This window comes from Musca vetustissima, unplaced genomic scaffold (genome assembly GCF_032173495.1).
Source record: "Musca vetustissima isolate MV318-11 ecotype Yass unplaced genomic scaffold, APGP_CSIRO_Mvet_v1 utg8719, whole genome shotgun sequence".
Classification (NCBI taxonomy): domain Eukaryota; kingdom Metazoa; phylum Arthropoda; class Insecta; order Diptera; family Muscidae; genus Musca; species Musca vetustissima.
Genome location: NW_026885849.1, coordinates 1 through 24,887, shown reverse-complemented (window position 1 = coordinate 24,887; position 24,887 = coordinate 1). Strand labels below are relative to the sequence as shown.

The window sequence follows — 24,887 nt, the reverse complement described above, 5'->3', positions numbered from 1 at the left end:
AATATATTTTTGACAATTGCATTAATCGTAATATACAAAATAGACCTAAATTTTTAAATTTAATCCTGTGATTGGAAACTTTTAGGGGAATATTTCTTTCCCCCTTATCGATCTTTGAACAATACGTAACAGTTCTTTCTGGCTGATGCTAAGGCAACTTGAAGTGAAAGAGATAAATTCAAAACACATATATGCTTATTTAATAAAATATAAATTATATGTATATTTTGTTGTACGTATGTAGTGTTATTAATTGTTTTATACATTGTACACTTTTATTTTCCAATATCCAGGATTAATTAGAAATATTAAATACTATATTAAATGTTAAAATTTAAAATCGTTGTATAATAACGTACGTATATGTACATACATTATATGATATAATTATAATATTTTGATTTTTATGTGATTGCCAATCAATCAACTAAATGGGGACGAATGACGCGATCACATATATGTTAATATCAAAACATATTGCTCACGATTACATGCGAAACGGCGATTGTTCTAACAGTCACGACGTATATATTGCAATAACAAAGAAACAAACATTACCAGCTTCAAAGGCTGGTACAAAAAACAAAGATGGCAAATTACATAACTACACAACCACTGGATTCATTATGGTCTACGGTGCCTGGGGAGGAATTTTTGATATTGGCATTATTAAGTTGTGTTTGACGTTGAACGGTGGAGCTTAAAGCACTATCCGAACTTAATTGACGAGACAATATATTACGTTTGTCCTCATAGGACCAATTGCCACTGACACTTTCACCGCTGTGCTGAATGTGGTTGCTCTGTAAACATTCGGCCTGATGATCGCCTGTTTTAGAAACATCATTGGGATCACTGTTTTCCGAACTACGACTATTATTCATATTCGTCTGGGTAGATGTCAAAGATGTGGCAGCTGGAAGCAATGTGGACGTAGATGTTTGAATAAACTGATCCAGAAGATAGATATGCGGCTGTAAAGAAATCATAAACGATCGATATATACATTCCATTTCGAAGGACCACAGGGCAGCGCGTTTTAACGCATTCTGTATGCGACAGCATGTCGCCACTGACTCTGACCTTGTGAGGACATTTATTATGCGTCCGATAGAGGATGCATCTTGTAGTATTATTGACAAAACCAGTGCAAAATCCACACAATTCGCCTCGATGAACAGCTGCAAGAGATACCTCAATTTTATAGCTAATTTCTCCGGTATAATCTTCTGCGGAATTTCTGTGCTACAGTGAAGCCCAAGCGTTAAGGACGAAGATGACATTTCATCACTAACCGAAAATGCACGTCTGTACAACGTATGATCTAGTGATGTTTGAGAGTTAGAACGTGATTTGTTGAATTCGACGTTGCTATTATGGATTTGGGGCGACACTGATTGGTACTGCAGTTCTTCATTTTCGTTAATGGACGGAATGTTGGTGTGGAGAGTGATGTTGCCATTATTTGTACTGGTTGGGGTATCCATTAGTGCTAGACTAAAATATCCAGATTCAGATGTCTGACATGACGAATTGGGAACGTGCATGTGCTTGTCTAAATTATATCTTTTTTCCAATTCCTGCACTGAGAAATCCGATGGTGATTGGTAAGAAGCTGGTGCTTGCAGTTTTAACTCTTCGTGCAACTGGGTTATTGCATTGACATAGTCTTCAAGGCGAGCTGCTTTTTCAGCTTCTTGTGACAACCACGTAACCAAATGAAAATCGAGAAACGCACTCATATAACCTAAGTCAATCAGTTTGCAGCTTTGTAAAAGCTTCCTTGCGTGCTTCTGCAATATACCTTCAATGCAGAAAGTTTCTCGCTTTTCATTTTTTGTGGAGTGACTTCGTTCCGACTTCCTTCGAACAACTACCACAGATCCGCTATTACTTGATGGGACATTCTCACTTGCAGCCCCAGCTGCAAAATTTGAGGGTTGTTTATCCTTCTTATCTTTCAATGTATTCGACGCCAACACGGTGGTCGAGAAACTACGTTCGCGACCAATTGGCCCCAATACTAAGTTGAAAGCATCGGGATTCTGATTGACTTGTGACTGCGATTGAGAGGGCGGGGCAATTTTCAAATTGACCACCATTGAAGAACGCGGCGAATCAATCTCATTTGGGTCAATAGCCTTCAGAAACCGTATCAGATCTTTGGCCAGTTCCCAATTGCGATGCTGCAGTGCTATTTCCAGGAGAAGAGTAGCATACTGTTTACTTATAATGGAAGGCTCTAGATTTTGTAATATAATTAAATAACTTGCAGCTGTAACTAGCTCCTCAGATTCCAAGCACTGTTGAAACAAGTCCTTTGGTTTCCCAGCCATGGAGAAGAGATACGGCCAAAGGGCAATTTCAGTTTTTCGTGCACACTGCACAATTGTTTGCAAGTAGACAGGAAACTCCCGTATAAAATCCAAAATGCTTGGTAATAGAGCGTCGGGGATGGGTTCTTTGCTAGTTGCTTCTTCCTCTAAAACTTCGTGCAACAATAGTTCCAAAGAGTGCGGGAAATACGGAAGACGTCTGCAAGATTGTGCAATTTCCCAAGCACTGTAACCTAAGTTGCGTTTAATAAGTTGCCTCAAAATCTTGTGCAAATAGACTTGTGATTTGCGTTCAAGTTGTGAGAATGGTAAAGAAAAATGAGAATTCGACTCGTTTGTGTACAGTATTGTCTCATTTTCCACACCCAGCACAATCACATTATCAAACAATATGACCAAGGGATAAAGCTTCAATGGGAAGGATAACATAATACGCTTTGACATGAACGTATGAAGTCGATGAGAAGAGTCTCTTCTTTGTTCCGTAGATGGGGGCAATATTGGAAGCCACACCCTCATTCCATGTATACCGGAAAATAACCACAAACAGTCGCGCATAGGGCTTCCAACTTGAGTTGATGTTGATAACCAGAAACATTCCACGCAGGATGCCAGGCACGATGCCATCAAAGAATTTACAACGGCATTGTTGTTATCTCTTTGAATCATTAGTATACGACCACATACGTTAACTACGATAGTTTCTGCTTCTCCACTCCCTGCTGACACCATCGATTTGGCAGTCAAATCATTGCGTAAATTAGTTACTGCCAGTGACACTATACACGCCGGATGAATACAAATACTTTTGACATCCACCTCATATACACAATCAGCTTTCAGCGTATATGCGTCACACTTGCGCAAAGCAAATAATGTGACGATACCATCTGCTGTTAGAGCAATTAGTTGATCGCGAAACATATTCAATGATATAACTGGAGCCCTGACTTGTATACGATTACCAAACTGATTGTCCAATTTGCATTCTTCGGGATAGCAGCGTATTTCATCCGTTCGGTCCAGAAGGGAATAACAGCCACAGACAATAAATCCCTTCCACCATAATAATCCACCGGATACAACGAAATCTTTCTCTTGAGATTCGTTGCCGAAAAGTTTCCACTTTTTAGTTGGCATAGAATAGTGTGCCAACCCAGTTCGGCCGGCAACTGCTACGTGAACGCCTTCGCCATCTATAGCAGAATAGCGAATCGGCCAGTTAGTTGCAACATACGTCTGAGGTAATTGTAGAACTGTCCAGTATTTACTTTCGGCCAATATACTCGATATATCGACAGTGTTCTTTATTTCCAAGCAGTCATCTGGTTCTTTTTCATTTGGCAATTGTGTATGTGTATCTGTTTTATTATTTGGAAAAACGAATTTTGCGCCAAAGTATATTTTTTCCAAGTTATCTCCTTGGTTCAGATATAATGTATCGTCGCCTGTAATGAAATATATATATATATATATAAGAAATTGTAAATTTTGAAAATAATAACAAATAATTTTTATAATAATACTAGCTGACCCGGCAAACATATTTCATAAAATGATATTTTCAATATAAAACACTTACATCTAAATATAAACATATATTTATATTGGCCCCCAACCATAACTACAGTACACAAACATTCCCACGACGGCCGGTTCTATGCACCGGATTGACTCGGAGGATCAAGGGCTGTCAATCCAGCAAGTACAATGTGTATCTTTTCAACTTGGGAGCTTCATTACCCGAAATAACCGTCTGGTGCTAGGGGATTTCAATGCAGAGGGGCATGGCGCAGGCCGAGCAAATTGATAGCTCAACGTTTTGCACGGCGAATGAGGACATACCCACCAGGATAAGGGGAGACTGCCAAAGCTCACCGGACATCTCCATCGTGTCTCCGGGTCTGACGAATGACGTGGCTTGGCAACCCTTCATATCATTGGGGTCAGACCACCTCACTATTATCATATCCATCAATCATGGGAAAGCCAATTGGCAAGAGTTCAGAAATTTCACCAATCGTCGCTTCAGAGAACTGCCCACCCCTTCTGATGTTCGGGTAGCAGAAAGGAATTTCCGGGACATCATCACTGCTGCAGCCGCTCTTTATATACCTGCAGAGGCAGCGGGACTAGCGAATGAGCGTTATGAGCTTCGTCGTTCTAACACCAGTGTCAGAGAACTGACGTTGGAGGTGAACAGGTTATTCGGCGAGCATAAGCGGAAAAAGTGGCTAGAACATCTGAAGTGTTGCAACATCAGTACTGGAGCGAGTAAATTGTGGGCAACGGTTAAGTCGCTCTCGCACCCTGGAAAGAAGGAGGATCAGACTTCTGTCTCGTTTAACGGCGTTGAGGTGACAGATCCGAAGAGGTGCGCGTGTTATTTCAACCGGCAGTTTATAGAGCACCCCGAGAGTGACCGGGCAAAGAGAAGAGTATTGCGCCCACCGGACGGCATAAAGATCGTAAAATATGCGGATAATAGCACGATTATGGCGTCAGGACCTAAAATTGATGACATTTACGAGAGTCTGAACCACTATCTCGTGGATATCGCTGACTTTTTGCGGTCGAGGAATATGAAAATATCCGCCACTAAGTCAATGGCCACACTGTTTACCACATGGAAAGCGGAGATGCGGCTTTCTTTGGGTGTGCAGGTTGAGGGGTCCACAATTCCGACCACTAATTACCCCAAGTCGTCCGCGCCACAGCTATTTGCGATAAAGTCAGGAGCAGAAACAAGGTTCTCAAGTCGCTAGCCGGCAGCACTTGGGGAGCTGACAACGACTTGTACAGCAAAAGGCCGGTCTGTGGTAAACTATGCGGCGCTAGTGTGGTCCGATAACGTCAGTGCAACGCAGTGGAAAAGTCTTCAATCCTGCCAGAATGCTGCCCTGAGCACTGCAACAGGGTGTCTCCTCATGACTCCAATAGACCACTTACATGAGGAGACGAAGATCCTTCCTGTGCGTCAACACAACAAAATGTTGTCGATGCAATACCTGCTTGGGTGTTATAGGAGCAACCATCCAAGCCGCTATCTAATGGATAGGCACCCACCACCCAGGCATGTCAGGAATGATCTCCATGATCTGGAGAGAGAGGTCCAGAGGTACAAAAGGGAGCCTAGATCAACAGGCCTATCTAGCAGGATTGAATAGTATTCACACGGACGCAGTTGAGTGTAGCCGCCTCAATTCATATTGGTCACGAATTGATGGAGAGGCCGACAATGTATGTCCGGCATGTGGTAACGGACCACATGACACGAAATTTTCAGAAACAAATAAGTGCTCGCATTCTAGAGAACATTGACTTAGGGGATCTGGAAGGAGCATTTTGAAAAACGTCTGGTATCAAATAGTAGCGGTGAATAACCAATAATAGATGACGGTATGTAGTGTATACTACCTAGCCTCCCAGCCAAGTCTACACAGGGGGATGGCCATAGCAGCAACGAAGGAATTGTGGACCCTATTGTCCAACCGACCTCCAGTCTGTCTTCAACGGGTCCTGTGTCGGCACCTGCAATCAGAGGCAATCCGCAACAGAGGTGATGTCCGACGATGGGGAATCTGTCGATCCCCCGGAAACGGACAGTGGCTCAAAGGTTGGGAAGGCCCGAGAAGTGACCGATGCGAAGCATTACAAACGTGCTGTTTCGTATCTTCGCAAATTCGTGGGGCGAGACGCGAATTTGATCTCGGAGAGGGAGGTTCACCTCATCAAGAGTAAGATGAGATATGTGAGGAAATTCGAGAGAATTTACCCTCACGCTCTCCATCGCGAACTCGAGATGGACAAGATCTCCCTCCCAAATTTCACTGCTCGCACAAAAGTAGTAGAATCGGTAAAGCCCACTGTCTCTGACAAAGGTGCTAAGCCGATCTCTGACCCGAAGCCCAGTTCTGATCCGAGCCCAAGTAAGCGAGCACAGGAAAAGACAGTTGAAGGTACCCCAAAGCAGGATGGCACCCATACGGGTGATCAACATGCGAAGGGCACTGTTTCAAAGTCTGATTCTGCGCCTAGTGACAAGGGTGAGGAAAAAGTTCTGAGTGGACCAAAAAGTGGTCGAAACAGGAAGAAGGGGAAGTCAGTCAAGGAACCATCGTCTCCTGGGGGAGCAGATGTCGCCCCACAGAATAAATCTGTGAAGCGCATCCGCTCTTCAGAAGGTCCGCAACCCTCACCCAAGAAGACGATGACTTCTCGTCTGGTAGACCCTTCTACCTCTTATGCGGCTTGCGTTGGACAAAAAACCGAGGGGAAACGACTAAGTACGGAGAAGGCTTCAACCTCCTCTGGAAAGGCGACCTCCAAGGTTCGTAGTCAACGGCAGCGTAAGCCGTATGATAGACCAACAAAGGTAGCCACTGAAGAAGACGATCTTGTGGCGATCATTGACAAAGCTGATCCTCTGGGTAGAATCAGTGAAAGTCATTGGTTGCTATTTGAAGGAGCCCTTCGGTCGGCTATCGTCTGCGGGACGGACCAAGGGGACCGACAGTTTGGTAGTGCCTTCATGCAGAAGGGTGCCAAAGTCATTAACTGTCTAAATAAGAAATCCAAGGATTTCCTTGTGGAAACAGTTAGTGGCTTTGGCGCGCTCTGGGAAGGAGCAGACCTTGCGGCGGTCTCCCTAGCGGAAATCCCAACCAGACGGGTCCTTTCAGCCTGGGTTCCCCCACCTTCTGTGGATAAGGAGCTCCTGCTGAAGATGCTGGCGCTGCAAAACCCCAGCCTCATTACATCGAGTTGGACTGTGGTCAGTCTGACTCCCTGTAGTGAGGATGGCGGTATGGTGGCGAGAGTTGCGGTTGACCCACCGGGAGAGAAATATCTCAGAGATCGTGAGGGGAAACTGAACTTCGGTTCAGGATGGGTTCGGTTTCGACTGAGCACATCCACCGAAACTCAGTAGGAGTGGGGAAGCGGCGTAGGCTGCGCATAATGCAGATCAATCTGCATCATTGCAAGGCCGCAGCCGCCGAACTACTCCTGTCCCTCACGAACTCGGAAGTGGACATTGCCCTAGTCCAGGAGCCATATATTTATAAAAATATGGTTTCTGGACTAAGGAATGCCAACTTTGATATTTTCGCCGCGTCCATGGGGGACAAGGTGAGAACATGTATAGTAGGTAAGAAGAGTTTAAATCTAATCTTTCTATCTAATTACAGCAATGGTGACATGTGCACCGTAAGGCTGGAGCACGAGAAGGGAAGGGCCACCCTGCTCTCCTCAGTCTACATGCCATTTGAGGAGTTGGACCCACCAGCCACCTGTGTACGAGAGATGCTCGATGAGATGACGAGCACTTGCAACGTTATATTAGGATGCGACGCAAATGCTCACCATTTTCAATGGGGCAGCAAGGACACAAATAAACGAGGTGAGTCCGTTTTCGATTTCATCTTATCCTATAATTTACGTATATGTAATAGGGGTAGTGATCCGACCTTTAAAGTTAGGGATAGAGAGGAGGTCATTGACTTAACCCTCTCAAATCTAGATGACTCCGTCATTAGAAATTGGAGAGTATCTGATGAATGCTCCTTCTCAGATCATTTAAAGATTCTCTTCGAGTACTCTTTTGATGGAGATAGACAAAAGCCTTATCGGAATCCAAGGAGAACAAACTGGGAGAAATTCACGGAGCTAACGAACTCTCAGCTGACTCTTAGCACAAACCTAGGAACAGCTGTGGAACTCAACGGGGTCGTGAAAAATCTAACGGATGTTCTCCTTGGTTGTCATAAGGAATCCTGTCCGCTTACACACCCTGGGAAGAAATCTCGGCCAGTGTGGTGGAACAAGGAACTTGGTGAGCTCAGGAAAGCGACCAGACGACTGTATAACAGGGCGCATAAGTCTAAACTCGACACTGATTGGAACTCCTATAGAGTTAGTTTCAATAAGTACAAGAGTGAGATAAAACGCGCGAAGAAGAAGTCTTGGGTAAATTTCTGTGAGTCTATAGAAGGAGTCAACGACGCTGCTAGGTTTCGAAAACTACTATCCAAGGACCCGAAGTCCATTGGTAGTATTAAGAAGCAGGATGGAGCGTGGACGGACTCAGGTTCTGAGACTCTAAATCTCCTAGCCGAGACTCATTTTCCGGGTTGCAAAGACATGGGTACCATCGACGATGACCGTGATGACACTCGGCCTTTCGTCACTCCGGATCTGGATCTCATTAGCAAGGTGATTAACAGAAATAAGATACGATGGGCGGTCAACAAATTCAAGCCGTATAAATCGCCAGGACCGGATGGTATCATACCGGCGATGCTTCAACATGCCTCGCCAAGTATTTATCTGATCCTTGAGAAGATTTACACTGCGTGTCTGACTCTCTCGTATGTTCCGGATCTATGGAACGAGGTAAAGGTTACTTATATTCCCAAAGCAGGGAAGCCAAGTCATTCTGCACCAAAAGACTATAGACCCATTAGCCTATCATCCTTTCTCCTCAAGACTCTCGAAAGACTGATCGATCTGGAGATAAGGAGTCGTATAGACACCACCTCTCTTAGCAATTCACAGCACGCATACATAAAGGGCAAGTCTGTGGAATCTGCGTTGCATGAGGTGGTAGGCTACATTGAGAGGAACATGGAAAATTCAAATTTCACGCTGGCTGCCTTCTTAGATATTGAGGGGGCCTTTAACAACGTTAAACTTGAATCCATAAACCACTCACTTAGGGAAGTTGGCATTCCTGATACCCTGACACATTGGATAGATAAAATGCTTAACAGCAGGATTATAAATTCAAGTGTGGGGAATGCAAAAATCAGGAAAACGGTAACTAGAGGCACACCTCAAGGAGGGGTGCTCTCGCCGTTACTTTGGCTACTGGTTATTAACATCATTTTGAGGAAATTGGACGGGATAGGTACCAAAGTTGTAGCTTATGCGGACGACGTGGTGATATTAATCTCTGGAAAATTTCCATCTACGATCTCTGAGCTTATGCAAAGAGCCTTACTGACGCTGTCACGCTGGGCCAGGGCAAATGGTCTTGGTGTAAATCCAACGAAAACGGAACTGGTAATGTTCACTAGGAAGCGTAAGCTCGGTGTTTTTGTTCCACCAACATTGGATGGAGTGCAACTTCACCTCTCTCCCGAAGCAAAGTACCTCGGCACAATCCTGGACTGTCAACTACGATGGAAAAGGAACGTTGAGGAGCGGGCGAAGAGAGGAATGATTGCACTCTATGCTTGCAAGAACTCCATTGGGAAAAGCTGGGGACTAAAACCATCGACTATACACTGGATGTATAACACTGTGGTGAAGCCCATCTTATCCTATGGCTCTCTTGTTTGGTGGAACTGTCTGAGCCTCAAGTCGACATCAAGTAGATTAGACAAGGTACAAAGAGCCGCCGCGATTTTAGTTACAGGAGCCAGAAGGAGTACGCCACAAGCAGCTTTGAACGCAATGCTGGATTTCAAGCCTTTGGGCCTCAGCATTAAGTGTCAAGCTGCGCGTAGCGCCCTACGGCTACATGAACAAAAACTCTGGCGGACCTGTACCTTTGGGCATAGTAGTGTTCTGAATGAACCAGGCATAGCCCTGGATCAACGCATTAAATTAAGCGACTACATATCACCAATTCTTAGATTTGACGATGTAGAAGTCGTAATTCCTAGTAGAGACGACTGGAAACGAAGTAACCGTCCTCTGGACGGTCTGGCCTGCTATACAGACGGATCCAAGATAGAAGGCACTGGGGCAGGCGTCTACTGTGAAAGTTTAGGCCTTGAGTTAACCTACAAGCTGGATAGCAACTGCAGTGTTTTCCAAGCTGAAATCTTCGCGATCTGGAAGGCAGCGGAATTGATAAAAAGTCTGGATGCTGAGGTCGTTGAACCGGTGACTATCTTCGTGGATAGTCAAGCGGCTCTTAAAGCCATCAAATCTTGTCACATCAAATCCGAAGCCGTCTTCAAGTGTAGAACAGCTCTGGAAGAACTTAACCGTAGCTATCGGTTGTGTTGGGTACCAGGACATTGTGACATTTTGGGTAATGAAAGAGCGGATGAACTAGCTAGACGAGGATCTCAATCCACTGATCTAGAAACTGATGACTCAATCAAACCACCCATATGTCTTTTCTATAGGAACTTTGAGGCGTTCTTTGACGAAACAGCCTGCGAACTTTGGCACAACGAACCTAGGTGCAACGTGTCAAGATCCATTTGGCCGACTCTGTCTACCAAAAGAACGCGCCAACTATTGAACCTGAACAAAGCCGAAATTAGAGTGGTGACAGGAATCATCACTGGTCACTGCAATATCAGGGCCTTTACTAGTAAATGGGACCTCGATGCAATTGATTATTGTAGACTCTGTGTTGACGAAGAGGAGACGGAGACAATTGAGCATCTCCTGTGCCAGTGCCCAGCCCTTGCTTACAGGCGGCACAGACTAATGGGGGCTCACTTTCTACCTAGTCTCAGCCTCTTCTCAACAACCGAACCTGCTCTAATCTACAGCATAATTAGAAGCATAAAGTGGTTAGGAGCACACAACCTTGGCACGTAACACTTTTCTGTCAGACTCATAGGACCATCGACCCTCACTCTTCACTCCTTTAATTTCACAAATCTTCTCTCCCCTACAGATCTATCCCTTGTCTCTTCACTTCGCTGCTTCTCTTCTTGTGGATGATCACAACGGACCTAACCGGTCTCAGAGTGTTGCAGTCATACACGTGACTGCACATCCCCAAACCTAACCTAACCTAGCCAAGATGAGGTCAGAATAGCAAGCAATCGGCTGAAGAATAATAAAGCAGCAGGTGCCGATGGTTTAAAAGCCGAACTATTCAAAACTAGTGGTCAGTCCAATAATGGAACCTCAGCATCCAGTGTCCCGTGCACAAAAAAGGAGACAAGACGATATGTGCCAACTATAGAGGAATAGGTCTCCTTCCCATCGCGTATAAAGTGCTATCCAGCGTTCTGTATGAACGACTGAAGCCAATGGTCAACGACATTATTGGACCATACCAATGCGGCTTCAGACCTGGCAAGTCCACCATTGAACAGATTTTCACTCTGCGCCAAATGCTGGAAAACCCCACGAAAAACACATCGACACATTCCACCTATTCGTCGACTATAAAGCCGCATTCGATAGCCATATCCGTTCAGAGGTGTTTAAAGCCATGTCTACGTTTGGAATTCCAGCAAAATTAATTCGCTATGCTATGCAGGATAACTTTAACAGGCACAAGATCAGCAGTTAAATCGGAAAGGACATCTCGGAGCCCTTCAATACCGAACGAGTATTCAGACAAGGTAACAGTTTTTCGTGTGAACTTTTTAACATCCTACTGCAAATGGTGATACGAGAGGCAAAGGTGAACAGAAATGGCACGCCTACGCCGATGACATCGACATAATGGGTCGAACATTGAGAGCGGTAACAGCCACATTTGAACAAATTGAGAAGGAGTCTGCCAAAGTGGGTCTGGCAGGGTACTTACGCAAACAGATGAGGCAGCTCTTGGAGTGTTTGAGAGAAAAATTCTCCGAATGATCTATGGGCCGATCTGCGTTGACGGTGAATATCTCCGTCGAATGACGGAGGGGGTGGCACGAATAAGATGGAAATATATAAGTGGTAAGTAAGTAAAACGAAAAAGTTAAAATATTTTTATCGGATAGAAGTACAGTCGAAATGGTTCATATAAAAATCCTGAGAAAAGTTCTATTCAATAGTTGATATTGTTTATAACGACATATCGCCTATAGCGACCAATTGCGTTTGTCCCTTGGCCGTGGCATATCGTTCGACACAAAATATATCCTGTAGTTTATTAACTAAGCAATGATTGTTTATCTTAACAATGATTAAGATAAACAATGATGTCTACTACAAAAACACAAATATATGGGTTTCAATAATGTAAAGTATTTATATGGGATTTCTACCAGAATTTGGGGGAAAAACAAAATTCCAGGGAATAGTTAACCCTTTCAGTGTTTTTGTCGAATATATTCGACATTTAAAAGTACTCTCTTTCTTTGCGATTTTTCGGTTATCCTATGTACCGTTACTATTGATGTTTTTGTTTTTGCTTAAAGATAGACGAAACTGTCCGAGGATTAAAATGACAAATGCAATTTTTTCTAAACTATGTCCCTTTATATGATTTTAAATGCAAAATTTTTGATTTTTTATTCCGACAAAATTTTTTTGACACTGAAAGGGTTAAATAGCAGCGTACAAGGGATAGCCAATGCACCTGAACAATACTTTAGAATTATGCTAGGAATGCTATCGAGACCTGAACATATAATTAATTTAAAATTACGTATATTCTTAGAAACATACTGACTTTATAAAAAATACATATTATACCTGTATGTGTCAAGGGAGTTTTTTCACAAATAAATGGTTATTGAATTTTAAAATGCTGGTAGATTTTATTTGAGGTAACTTTTCTTATATAATGCTTTCTGGACTCAGTCGTATATTTAGAAGACTAATTTTTCAAATTTGTTTAAAAAGTACTAGATCTATGAATCTCACAAATAAATAATGAGGTCAAATTTATAGTTGAAATAAGTGCATATAGCCTTCAAATTTCCGTTTCCTTATAATTATCTAAGAAATTTAATGAATTTTAATTTCTAGTAGCTAAATTATTATGGATCATGGATATGCATATACAGGAGATATTCTAATTATTTCAAAATATTGTGTACAATTCACAAATGCCAGATCTAGAATTCGATTATAACAATTTGATGTACTGGTTATTTAAAAAAGATTGATGCCACAAAAACCATTTAAAATGTCAAAAATATATTGGTTTAGATTTGCATCAGTTGTTAAGGTTGTTATAGCCTCAGAATTTGGCCATTTAACATTTAAATCTCCGAGAACTAATATTATGTCAGTCATTCATTTTTTTAGTGATTGAATTTATTGCTAAGATATGCTGATTATAAATGAGGGAGGAGTATATGAGCAAGTCACAAATAATGCAAAATTTCGAAATTCAATGAATATGCAAATAAATTCTTAAAGTTCAGAAAATACCCCCACCTTTTTTGAAATATCTTTAAGAATCCAATGGACAGCTGGAAAAGTGGCCTACACGTGTAGAATTTTCTTTTAATTTCAAATTTAAACTCATCCTATAGACAGATGGTAACTACGGCTACGCGTCCGAATCTGCTTTTAATTAGAATAGTGTTTGGGGGTAGCCGGCCTTCTGCCGGGGATTTAAGACTTTCTCCTGTGGACAGGTGGCAACTCCGCCTACGCGACTGAATCTTCTTTTAATTTGAATAGTTTTTGTGTAATCAGAACTTCAAGCGCTTCGAATTGATACCCATATTGCCTTAGTAAATTGTAAATATCACGAGAAAATAGGGTCCCAAAAAAACTTTGGAGGCCCATATCTCCGGAAATACCGATTTCCGCAAAAAATAGTATACCGTTGTAATCAGGACTCCAAGAACTACATGTGCTAAACATTTCAAAACGATACGTCAGGGGCTCTAAACTACATTTAAGCCCATTTGTTGGCCTAATGAAATTGAAATGTTGAAATTAAAATAAATATAATAAATAAAAATAAGTCATATGACGTGTACTGTATACTAACCTTGCAACAAAATATGTGGATGGGCCGTCATACATGGATTCATCGTTAATGCGCTCTTTACAAAACTAAGTTGGCACACGTTACTATATGACTCTTCCATTGTCTGCTCTTCATTTTTTCTACCTTTGCAAGTCAAGAAAAGTTGATAGCCTTCAGTGGACCATTCCAATTTGCTGACACGCAACGGATTGTCATGTATTAGATCCACATGTATGCCAAAATCCCAAGAAAACGAGGACATTAATAATGCCCCAAAAGTACTCCACAATGCAATGCCCCCGTTTTCCCATGACACGGCCAAAACACATCCATCAGGGCTCCATTTTAGCTCATTCACCGCACCCAGTGTACCAGGCATAACAGTCGCGTTTAACGAAAGGCGATGTGAAAACTCTAAACCACCCGTTGCATCTTCAATGCCGTATACCGAGACGTCCGCATTTGCCCTACCATATGCAAGCAAACGGAATTTATGGTTTACGCTACAAAAAGTAGCATCTTCAATTTCTGGTATCCAAAATCCATGCATATTTGCCGTTTCAAATTTGAGATGGTTTGCAATTAGGAACGCTGCTCTCCTATCACTAAATACCGCAGCACAGCCTCCTATGAACGGAGAGTACTCCAGGGCTGCGACAAAAGAGTCCGGACTAACAGGTGGAATAGATTTCAGACTGCATTGTTGATTGACGTAAAATTGTATTTGCCGTAAATTGATAGCATTCGCAACAGTTGTTTTATTTCCAAATTCATCAGACTCCAAATCACTCCACTGCAATCGCATAAGTTCACAATGTTCAGTAGCGACCAGAAGTTCTGTCAAACTAATACAACACACGGTTGTTACAATTGTGCTAAGTTGCACAATGCAAATTTCCTTTAGACTAAGTTTTGGAATATTTTCCTTGATAAATAGTTCAGCGGAGTCCCGCTTTAAGCTGTAATTCGGCGAATCCATCTGCAGAAATATCCCATTTCCGTTCCCATCGAAATCGACTTGATAGAGAATCAATACGCCACCAGCCGTGAGAACTATTAACTGACGCGAATCGGGCTTCCATACAATCAACTTGTTCTCCCCATAGCTAACGACGGACTCAACACTCCTACGACAGTAGACTATAGGAACCAAGGGATTCGCGTACCATATCCCTAAAAAGTCGGCTCCCGCTGCAGCCAAAAGTATTTTAACGGCATCAAAGCATATATGTTTTATGTTATTACTTTCTCCAGGTAAAGCCAAGTTAATAGCTTTTGGCCAGCCAATTGGAAAATACATAATTGTTTATCTGAAAAATTTGAAATCTTGTTATTCTTACACATTAGTACTACGTCTTATCGATTATACTTTGTTTTTTCATATACGAATTCCTTAACAGAACATTTTACACTTATATTAAATGTATTTAATTAAATTATGCTATATTATAGTTCAATTGAACGATTCACTAAAAAGTAGAGTTGGGTAGTTCCGGAACGAACTAGTTCATTGGAAATATTCCGAGAAAGGAACGATCGGAACTAGTTCCAGCTCTGTAATTAATATAGTTCATATTTCCGATCTCGTTCTTTTGTCTTTTTTCTCGTTCTTTTTTTCTGATCTCGTTCCAAATTTTAAATTGTGTAAATAGTTACATTTTATTTTATTTTTTTTGTTTTAAATCTTTTTATTTATTTATACAAAAAAAATTAATTTTTTTGCTTATCGTCCTGCAGTTGAATTCTTTAGCTTCATTTCTTTTTTTTCAATTTTTGCATTTATTAACAAATCAACACGGAACAATGAGCGAAAAAAACAAAAAGAACGATGAAAGAGAGAGATTCAAAGGAACTATGTAGGAGTCGGAACTATATGGAGCAAAGGAACTACATTAAGGAACTAGTTCCTTTTCAAAAAAGGTACGAGAATGATCGATCCGCTAAGTGAACTAGATTGCCCAACTCTACTAAAAAGAACGTATGAACGCAAACGCATATCGTTTCCTTGTGGTTGTTGTATTTTCGATAACATATAGCGCGACGGATGGCTCAACGCGAGCATTCTGCTTAGCCCTTAAAAGTCGAAGTCGACTTTTGATCTATGAGAAAATCGTGAATTCGACTTCCAATTTTCTTCATAAATACTTGGTTTTTATCTCAAAGCTCAAATTGCCCAAAAATAGCACTTTCGGGAATTTTACTTTATCTGTTCACAATAATTGATATAAAAAAATAAAATTTTTAGTCCATTTTGCAGAAGTCAGTAAAAGTCGAAAATCGATTTTGAACAGTTTTGACAAAATCGAAAGATCGAAAAGTCGACTTTTTAGTCAAAGGCAAAAATCGAAAAGTATAAAAATCGACGATATTGCGCTATTCACTGTAAAATGATTATCCGCCAGGATGTCTACTGTAAAATTATTACAGCTCAGCACCGGTTATGATACAATACGATACGATTGCCAAACAAAATCTTCAAAATTCAGTGCTTTTAAGTTTTTAGAGGACAGTCATCTATTTTTTCTCGGTTTATTCGTTACTTCTATCTTGTTGCTGTAGATAGAATAATCAATCATCTATTTTTACTGGTTGTCATCTACAAAATATATGTCCTCTATCTGTCATCTATAAGTCGACTTTCATAAATACTTGGTTAATTATAGCAAAGCTAAAGTTGTCCAAAAATTAAATATTTGAAAACTTTATTTGACAACAACTCATATAAAAAAAATTAATTTATACAATTTTTTAGTCGGTAAAAGTAGAAATTCGATTCGAAATCCAAATTAAAAAGTCTAAAAATCGACTTTCTGGTTTTTCAAAACATTTAGCAAAGGCTAAAAGTTGACTTTTGCGCTCGTCTACGCATACCTATTACCAATATTGTAAAATTTATCTTTAAAGAAATTGTTTTAGAATTTATTTTGTTATATTTTTTTCAAAACATTACAGCAGAATGCATTTTGATATGGCCATACCTTGTAATTGCGTTATATTTTATCAAAATACAACAACCAATTTCAAGGTGGCTTGTTCCAAACAATATGTGTATTGTTTTATCGTTTCCAAATTCAAAATAAATTGAAATATATTCAAATTTAATTGAAATGAAAGTTATGTTTTTAACGCGTCCCTCTGGAAGTAATTACTTTGTTATGGATGAAACAAATATTTCCGTTGCGTTAAGTGTTATCGAAAATACAACATTTCCATTTGTCAATGTGTTGAAAAAATGAACACAAACTTGTTGCATGTATTTATTTTATATTTGCGCTGCGCTTCACCTAGTTGCTTATATTAATCTAACTTTTTGTGAGCGTTAACGCGATAACAAAAAACGCTCAACGCGAACATTCTGTTTAGCCCTTCAACGCGTTGTATTTTTGATAACATATAACGCGACGGACGGCTCATTATAATCATATTTATAAGCCCTTATTGTGAAAAACATGAAATCCCATTTATTGTTCGTGATATTTTCCTTATTTAATAAAATTGTAAAAATATGTCAAATGAACAAAACAACCTGTTAAATTTGTTTCCACGACAGAAGGGTCAACGATCCGAAATGACCAGAGTCTTAAAGGGTTAAAAACAGAATGTTCGCGTTGAGCGTTTTTTGTTATCGCGTTAACGCACGCAAAAAGTTAAAATATATTTAACTCCGAAGCGCAGTTCACATCAACTTCGAGCGTTTGTGTTATCGTTTCCTTGTTGTTTTTGTATTTTCGATAACATATAACGCGACACAATGCTGAATATGTTTATATGTAAATATGACACAATAAGACTAGTGTATTATGTACTAGTTTTTTAGTTAATTTCGCACGTTTAAATGGACCCCCATTCACGATTTTTTATTTTTTAATTATTATTTACAAAATTTTGTTGTTGTTGTTTTTTATATGCGTTTGTTTTATCGTTTCCTTATTGTATTTTCGATAACATACAACGCGAGCATTCTGCTTAGCCCTTTAATTATGAATTACTTAGTTCACCATACAAAATTTTCTGAGCAAACACCGATTTTTGTACATTGTTCAATTTGAATCACTCACCCTAATACCATGTTCTGACGAGCATTCGAACAACGTAGTTCGCTCTCAGAATTACCTACATGAATTAAATTGTTCATACAACACTATTCTTAATTCATGCCATCAGAATTTTCTTTTTCAAACTTGTTGTTACTTCTTTTACACCGAAATCTCTACCTATTGGTCTGTTCCCATACTGCAAGAATCTACTATTTTTTACTACGATAACGAATTTTCCCTTATGATATCGACGAAAATAGTAAGATCGAGTAGATTCTTGCTGTACGGGAACATACCTTATTTGTGTATATTACATATGAATTTAAATAGAAAACATTATTCTCTTTCTGCTGAATATAGTAAGAACCCATAGCTACTTACTTTCCTTTCATGTTTTCCTTTTTTTATAAAAATGTTGTTGTTTTTAATACATTTTTATATTTTCTCAACTCATATGTCACATATCAAAAAACATGAGTATTTTTTTGTTTATCCGACATTTGTTTCTTATTTTGTACTCTAATTAGAACCCAATGAAAAAAAAGATATATCGAAATACGTAGGAAACTAAATTTACTTCTCCCTACATGTATAAAAACTAATCACTTTTATACCTTTCATTCATCATTTCCATTTTTTCTGAAAAAATTTGTAAATTTTAGAAATTTTTTCATGCTGTCAAAATTCATTTATTTTCGATAAATGCTCTGAATTGTTAGGGATGGGACGAATTTCTTTGTTGTCTGGAGAGTGATTCGAATTGAACTACGTACAAAAATCGGTGTTCGCTCAGAAAAATTTGTATGGGGAACTAAGTAATTACTTCATAATAAGGGTCGAACAACGAATGAGAGAGCGAACAACGCTCGTCTGTACATGGCATAACACTTGAGAGAATTTATTGAAAATGACAGCATGAAAATATTTATAAAGTTTTCGAACTTTTTCAGTAAAATTGAAAATGATGAATGAAAAGTAAAAAAATTCTAGTTTTTATATATGCAGAAGGATGTTAATTTTGTAATCTAAATAATGCAATATACATTTCTTTCCCTTTGATTCTAATTAGCGTACAAAACGAGAAACAAATGTGGGGAAACCCAAACAAAAATTCTCCAATTTTTTATTTACATATACAATGAGTGTAATAAGTATTTTGCCTCAATACAAATTTGACAAACTACGAAAGACCTATTCTCAAAAAAAGTATTTTGATTTTTATACCCTTCACCACACTGTGGTACGGGGTATTACAGTATTTTTCGGTTAATTGAACCTACGGTTAATTGGTTTCCACGCTTAATTGAACCACATGATGGGGCAACAAATATTTCATAGGAAAATACATGTAAATTTTCTCGGATAATTAAACCCTGTTAATTGATCTTCCCGCTTAATTGGTTCAAAATTCATGTCATCAAAAATAAATTTCCCTTTACTTTTCACCGTTAATTGCACAATAATAATTAAAAAATAATCTGCCATTTTTTACATACATATTTGACATAATTTGTGAAAAAGTCTAGGTGGCATCTTTACTAATCCAAAACATGTGTTTATTGCTAAGGGAAAACTTCGAGAAAGCGTAATTTGTATTTGACATTGGATTTTTTTAAATCATTAGTAGTTCCAATTATACGTGATTACTGTAATTGAACCAACTATTCAATTAAGCGGGTTCGGATAATTGGTTCCTCTGTTAATTGAACGAAAATTTGTGCAAATTTTGATGTGCAATTAACCGAAAAATACTGTTACGAATATAAATTTAGATGAAGTCCGTTAATTTAAGAATTTGAATTGTAACGTAAATTTGTACTACGCAGTTTATTTGAATAACTTCACAACAACAACTACTGTATAGATTTTTCTACATCCTTCCATTTCCTCTTTCATTTTCTATTTTGTTATTGTCGTACAATTCTTGTTAAACGTCATCATTGATGATCGCTTAATTCCTCTTTCTTTGTTACCCCCTCGCCTGTATATGTGTTGTTGTTATTGTTTACTCAATGTAAGTTTGTATGTGTTGTTGTTATTGTTTACTCAATGTAAGTTTGTATGTGTTGTTGTTATTGTTTACGCAATGTAAGTTTGTATGTGTGTTTGTTGCATTGGTAGATTGTTCGTGATCTAGGTGTTACCAGAAACTTCTGTAGCTACAAGCAAGGCTCATATAAATAGGGGAAATGGAAAGGCAGTGAGTTAGTTGTGAATCAGATCGCGAATTGAAACCGTCGAGTAAAGTAAAGTGCAAAGTAAAGTTGTGTGAATAAAATCATTGTAATAATCGTAATCCGAAAGAACCTTCGTTTTATTTGGTACGAATTGTATCGGGAAATAAAACAACGTCTACACGGGAATAAGTAAAGTCTAAGAACGTAACAATTGGTGTCGGAAGTGAGATTACGATAATACTACGATGAAGTTTAAGGATCTACGAGTGGAAGACTTGAAGAAGGAGCTGAATAAATTGGAATTGTCCTCTACTGGCAACAAGGCTGAGCTACAAAAACGTCTGTTGGATGAGTTCGAGCGCCGTGGTATGAACATCGATACATATGAGTTTGACAGTAAGGATGAAGTGGATTTATCGGAAATGGGCGAATCCAACGGTGGGGAAGTCTCGTCAGTAGCTGCCAGGGGTGACGATTTCAGAGAAATGCTGGCTAAAATGTTCGAAGAGAATTCCAGAAACACGAGACGAATGTTCGAAGAGAATTCCAGAAAATTAGAGAAAACTCGAATGTTCGAAGAGAATTCCAGAAAGTCAGAAGAAAACTCGAGACGAATGTTCGAAGAGAATTCCAGAAAGTTAGATGAACTCAAGGCAGAGAATTGTAGAATGAACGAGAAACTCGAGAACATTACAGAAGTTATTGGAAGGAGAGTGGAAACCGTGGAGGTCCAAATTAAAGAGTTGGATAAGAAAGTGCAGTCGGTTGACGAGAAGATTCTGTCTGTGGATGAGAAATTTCTGGCCCACGACCACAGGTTTACGAATCTGGAGAAGAAAATGTCGGAATTGGAAATTAAAGGTGGTCCGGTGCGAGTTCCTGATAACACACTAAAAATCAAACCTCCTGTATTCGACGGCTCTACGTCATTCAATGTTTTCAAGTTACAGTTCGAGACAGTGGCTTCTAGAAATTCGTGGAACGACAGCGACAAAGCGGTTGCACTACTTCTGGCATTGAAGGGCAGTGCTGCTGATGTTATACAGAGTATTCCTGTCGCTTCTAGGAACAACTATGAAGATGTTATTGCTGCACTGGAACGTAAGTACGGTGGCGAACATAAACAAAACATCTACCTTATGGAACTAAGGGGAAGAGTGCAGAGGGCAAACGAGACGTTGCAAGACTTTGCAGCTGAGGTGGAACGCTTGGTGCTAATGGCGTATCCAGGAGAGAATCACCCATTGGTGGACCGTATTAAAATCGAAACCTTTGTGAATGGCATACGTGACCCTGAGATTAAATGTGCAACATATGCGTCACCAAAAGCGTCATTTGCCGAAACCGTGTCGTTTGCCCTTGCCCAAGAGACGGCAAGAATAATTGTTAAGCCCCAGACCCACAAGATTCGCCAACTGGAGACCGAAGGTTGCGAACCTAAATCTCTCGTTAACTCGATCAAGGACGCAATGAGGCAGGTAATGGAAGAAACAAAGTTAGTAGGGATGGCTAAGCCCAGGGTTAGATGCTACAACTGCGATAAAGCAGGTCATATTGCGCGCGAATGCAGAGCTAAGCGCAAACGATCCAGGTCATCGTCACCACCTCCAACGAAAGATGGTAGAAGAATGGCTCAACAGTCCACCAATGAGTCACCGTTAAACTAAATCGAGCCAGTCCAGCGGGGCATGAACTGGCTCCCATCGACGATGGCCCCACAATCTCCATAGCAATAGTACAACAGAAAAGTCACAACCTAACAACAACTGGGTACATCAATGGTGACAAACGAGTTCTGACGTTAGATACTGGCGCATCAAAGTCCATCATAAGATCAGATCTGGTAAAGGGACAAATAACGCAACTTAATGGAGTCAGACTGCGCACAGCAACGGGGGAGCCCGCGGCAGTACACGGCAAGATTACCCTGAGACTAACTATTGCCAATAAATCGGTGAATTACGAGTTTATAGTTGCCGATATCGTAGACGAAGTGATAATAGGCGCAGATTTTATGATTGCCTTCGGTATCAATCTGGATATGAAAGAGCGCGTGATGACCTGGTCTAACGTCGAAATTCCGTTAAACGTGGGCTACGATGAAAGTATACCCATTAGACGTCTGACTACGGACCATCCAGAGATAATACCGCCCTGTGCCGAAGCAATAATATGGGTACCAATGAATGGAGATTGTGGAGCCGAGAAGTTGTGGGTGGTGGAACCAGCAGAAAACAGATACAGTAACATCCTAATAGCGAATGCCCTGGTGAAAAGCAACGAGGACGGATTGATTCCTGTTAGAGTTTTGAACCTGTCAAACAAGCAAGAGCAAATTTGCCAATTTTCCGAAGTTGGACAATGCACACCAGCTGAAGCTGTAATTAATTTGGAAACTAGCACCGAAAAGCCAGCAGCCATGGAGAAGAAGCACCTCGACGGCTACATAAAAGAGTGGACACACCAATTATCACCTTCCGAGAAGAACAAGGCTAAGCAGCTATTATGGAAATATGCCTCTACCTTTGCGTTAACAAAAGAGCACCAAGGAAGAACATCAGTGGTGAAGCATGAAATCCATACAGCAGACGCGAGACCCATTAAACAGCCTCCAAGAAGTGTTCCCCTGGCAAAAAGAGACGAGGTCCAGAAGCTGATAAGTGAAATGGAAAAGAGTGGTGTAATAGAACCATCGTCAAGCCCATGGTGCTCCCCAGTGGTCTTGGTCAAGAAGAAAGACGGAAGCACCCGATTTTGTGTGGACTACCGAAAGTTGAATGATGTCACCAAGAAAGACAGCTATCCGCTCCCAAGAATCGACGACACATTGGACACATTAGCCGGGACGTCATGGTTCTCCACCCTCGACCTGCAGAGTGGGTACTGGCAAGTAGAGATCGCCGAGAAAGATAAAGAGAAAACAGCGTTTGGCGTTAATGGGGGCCTCTGGCAGTTCAATGTCATGCCATTCGGACTCTGCAACGCCCCGGCTACATTTGAAAGGCTGATGGAGCGTGTGTTAAAAGGGCTGCAGTGGAAGTCGTGCCTCATATATCTGGATGACATCATAGTCATGGGACGCAACTTCGACGAACACATCAAGAATTTAAAGGATGTTCTTCAGCAGCTTTCGTCTTCAGGCCTCAAGCTGAACCCAAAGAAGTGCAGTCTCTTCCAACGAGAGGTGAAGTTCCTGGGGCATCACGTGACGCCGGAGGGCATATCGACGGATAAGGAGAAAATTCAAGCCGTCAGAGATTGGCCGCAGCCCCGAAATCTCCATGAGCTGCGAAGCTTTCTGGGTCTCTGCACCTACTACCGTCGATTTGTCCCAAATTTTGCCAACATCGCCGCCTGTCTGCACCGCTTAACGCAAAAAGGCCAGAGGTTCCAGTGGGGCAACGACCAAGAAGAGGCATTCAGAAAGCTCAAGAACATGCTATGCAGAGCCCCCATTTTGGCATACCCTATACCTGGCGGCAAGTTTGCTCTGGACACAGACGCAAGTGCGTGCGGCATCGGTGGCGTCCTTTCCCAGGAAATCGACGGACAGGAAAAAGTCATCGGGTACTACAGCCGGACATTGTCGAAACCTGAGAGGAATTACTGTGTGACGAGGAGAGAGCTGCTTGCTGTCCTTGAGTGCGTTAAACACTTCCACAAATACCTATATGGCCAGCACCTGCTGAGGACCGACCACGCTGCTCTCCAATGGTTGCTACAGTTTAAGAATCCGGAAGGTCAACTAGCCCGTTGGATCGAGAGGCTCCAGAGTTATGACTTCAGAATCGAGCACAGAAAAGGCGGAAAACACGGTAATGCTGATGCCCTGTCTCGTCGGCCATGCAAAGTAGAATGCAGGCACTGCTCAAAGGCTGAGAATAAAGAGAATATCGTTGATGTCCGACTATTGCAGTTTGAGTCGGGTGAAGATTGGTCGACGGAACAACGAAGAGATCCCATTCTGGGCAAAATAATTTCGGCCATAGAAGCGGGCAAGCGACCTAGTCGCAAAGAAATTACCTCCGAAAGTCCTCTTTTAAAATCATATTGGGCCCAGTGGGACAGTCTACTGATAATAGATGGTTGCTTATATCGCAAATGGGAAAGTGAGGACGGTAAATCTCACCGGAACTTGATCGTCGTTTCACGATGGGCCAAGTGGAGGACATCTTGGCATAGCAAAGACCGCTGAAAAGGTGAAGCAGTGTCACGAAAATAAATGACGTCGTTTATCGCATCCAAGAGGCAGCGACAGTCCCAGATCGAAGATGAAAGTTGTACATTTGGAGCGGCCCCCCTACGGAACGGGAACTGTGCCTATTCGGAACGAACAGGATTAGCGGGGGGCAATGTTACAAATATAAATTTAGATGAAGTCCGTTAATTTAAGAATTTGAATTGTAACGTAAATTTCTACTACGCAGTTTATTTGAATAACTTCACAACAACAACTACTGTATAGATTTTTCTACATCCTTCCATTTCCTCTTTCATTTCTATTTTGTTATTGTCGTACAATTCTTGTTAAACGTCATCATTGATGATCGCTTAATTCCTACTTCTTTGTTACCCCCTCGCCTGTATATGTGTTGTTGTTATTGTTTACTCAATGTAAGTTTGTATGTGTTGTTGTTATTGTTTACTCAATGTAAGTTTGTATGTGTTGTTGTTATTGTTTACGCAATGTAAGTTTGTATGTGTGTTTGTTGAGTTG

At 40.8% G+C, this 24,887-nt stretch overlaps 1 protein-coding gene across 1 annotated transcript; it reads right to left on the bottom strand.

Moving 5' to 3' along the window:
• Window positions 1-596: 596 nt before the first annotated feature.
• Window positions 597-15,270, bottom strand: LOC133333152 (guanine nucleotide exchange factor subunit Rich). Its single transcript, XM_061541482.1, has 2 exons — window positions 13,978-15,270; window positions 597-3,784 (listed from the first exon to the last, which is right to left on the bottom strand). The coding sequence occupies exons 1-2, from the start codon at window positions 15,254-15,256 to the stop codon at window positions 597-599; spliced, it is 4,467 nt and encodes a 1,488-aa protein (XP_061397466.1). The 5' UTR covers window positions 15,257-15,270.
• Between the last annotated feature and the right edge of the window lie 9,617 nt (window positions 15,271-24,887).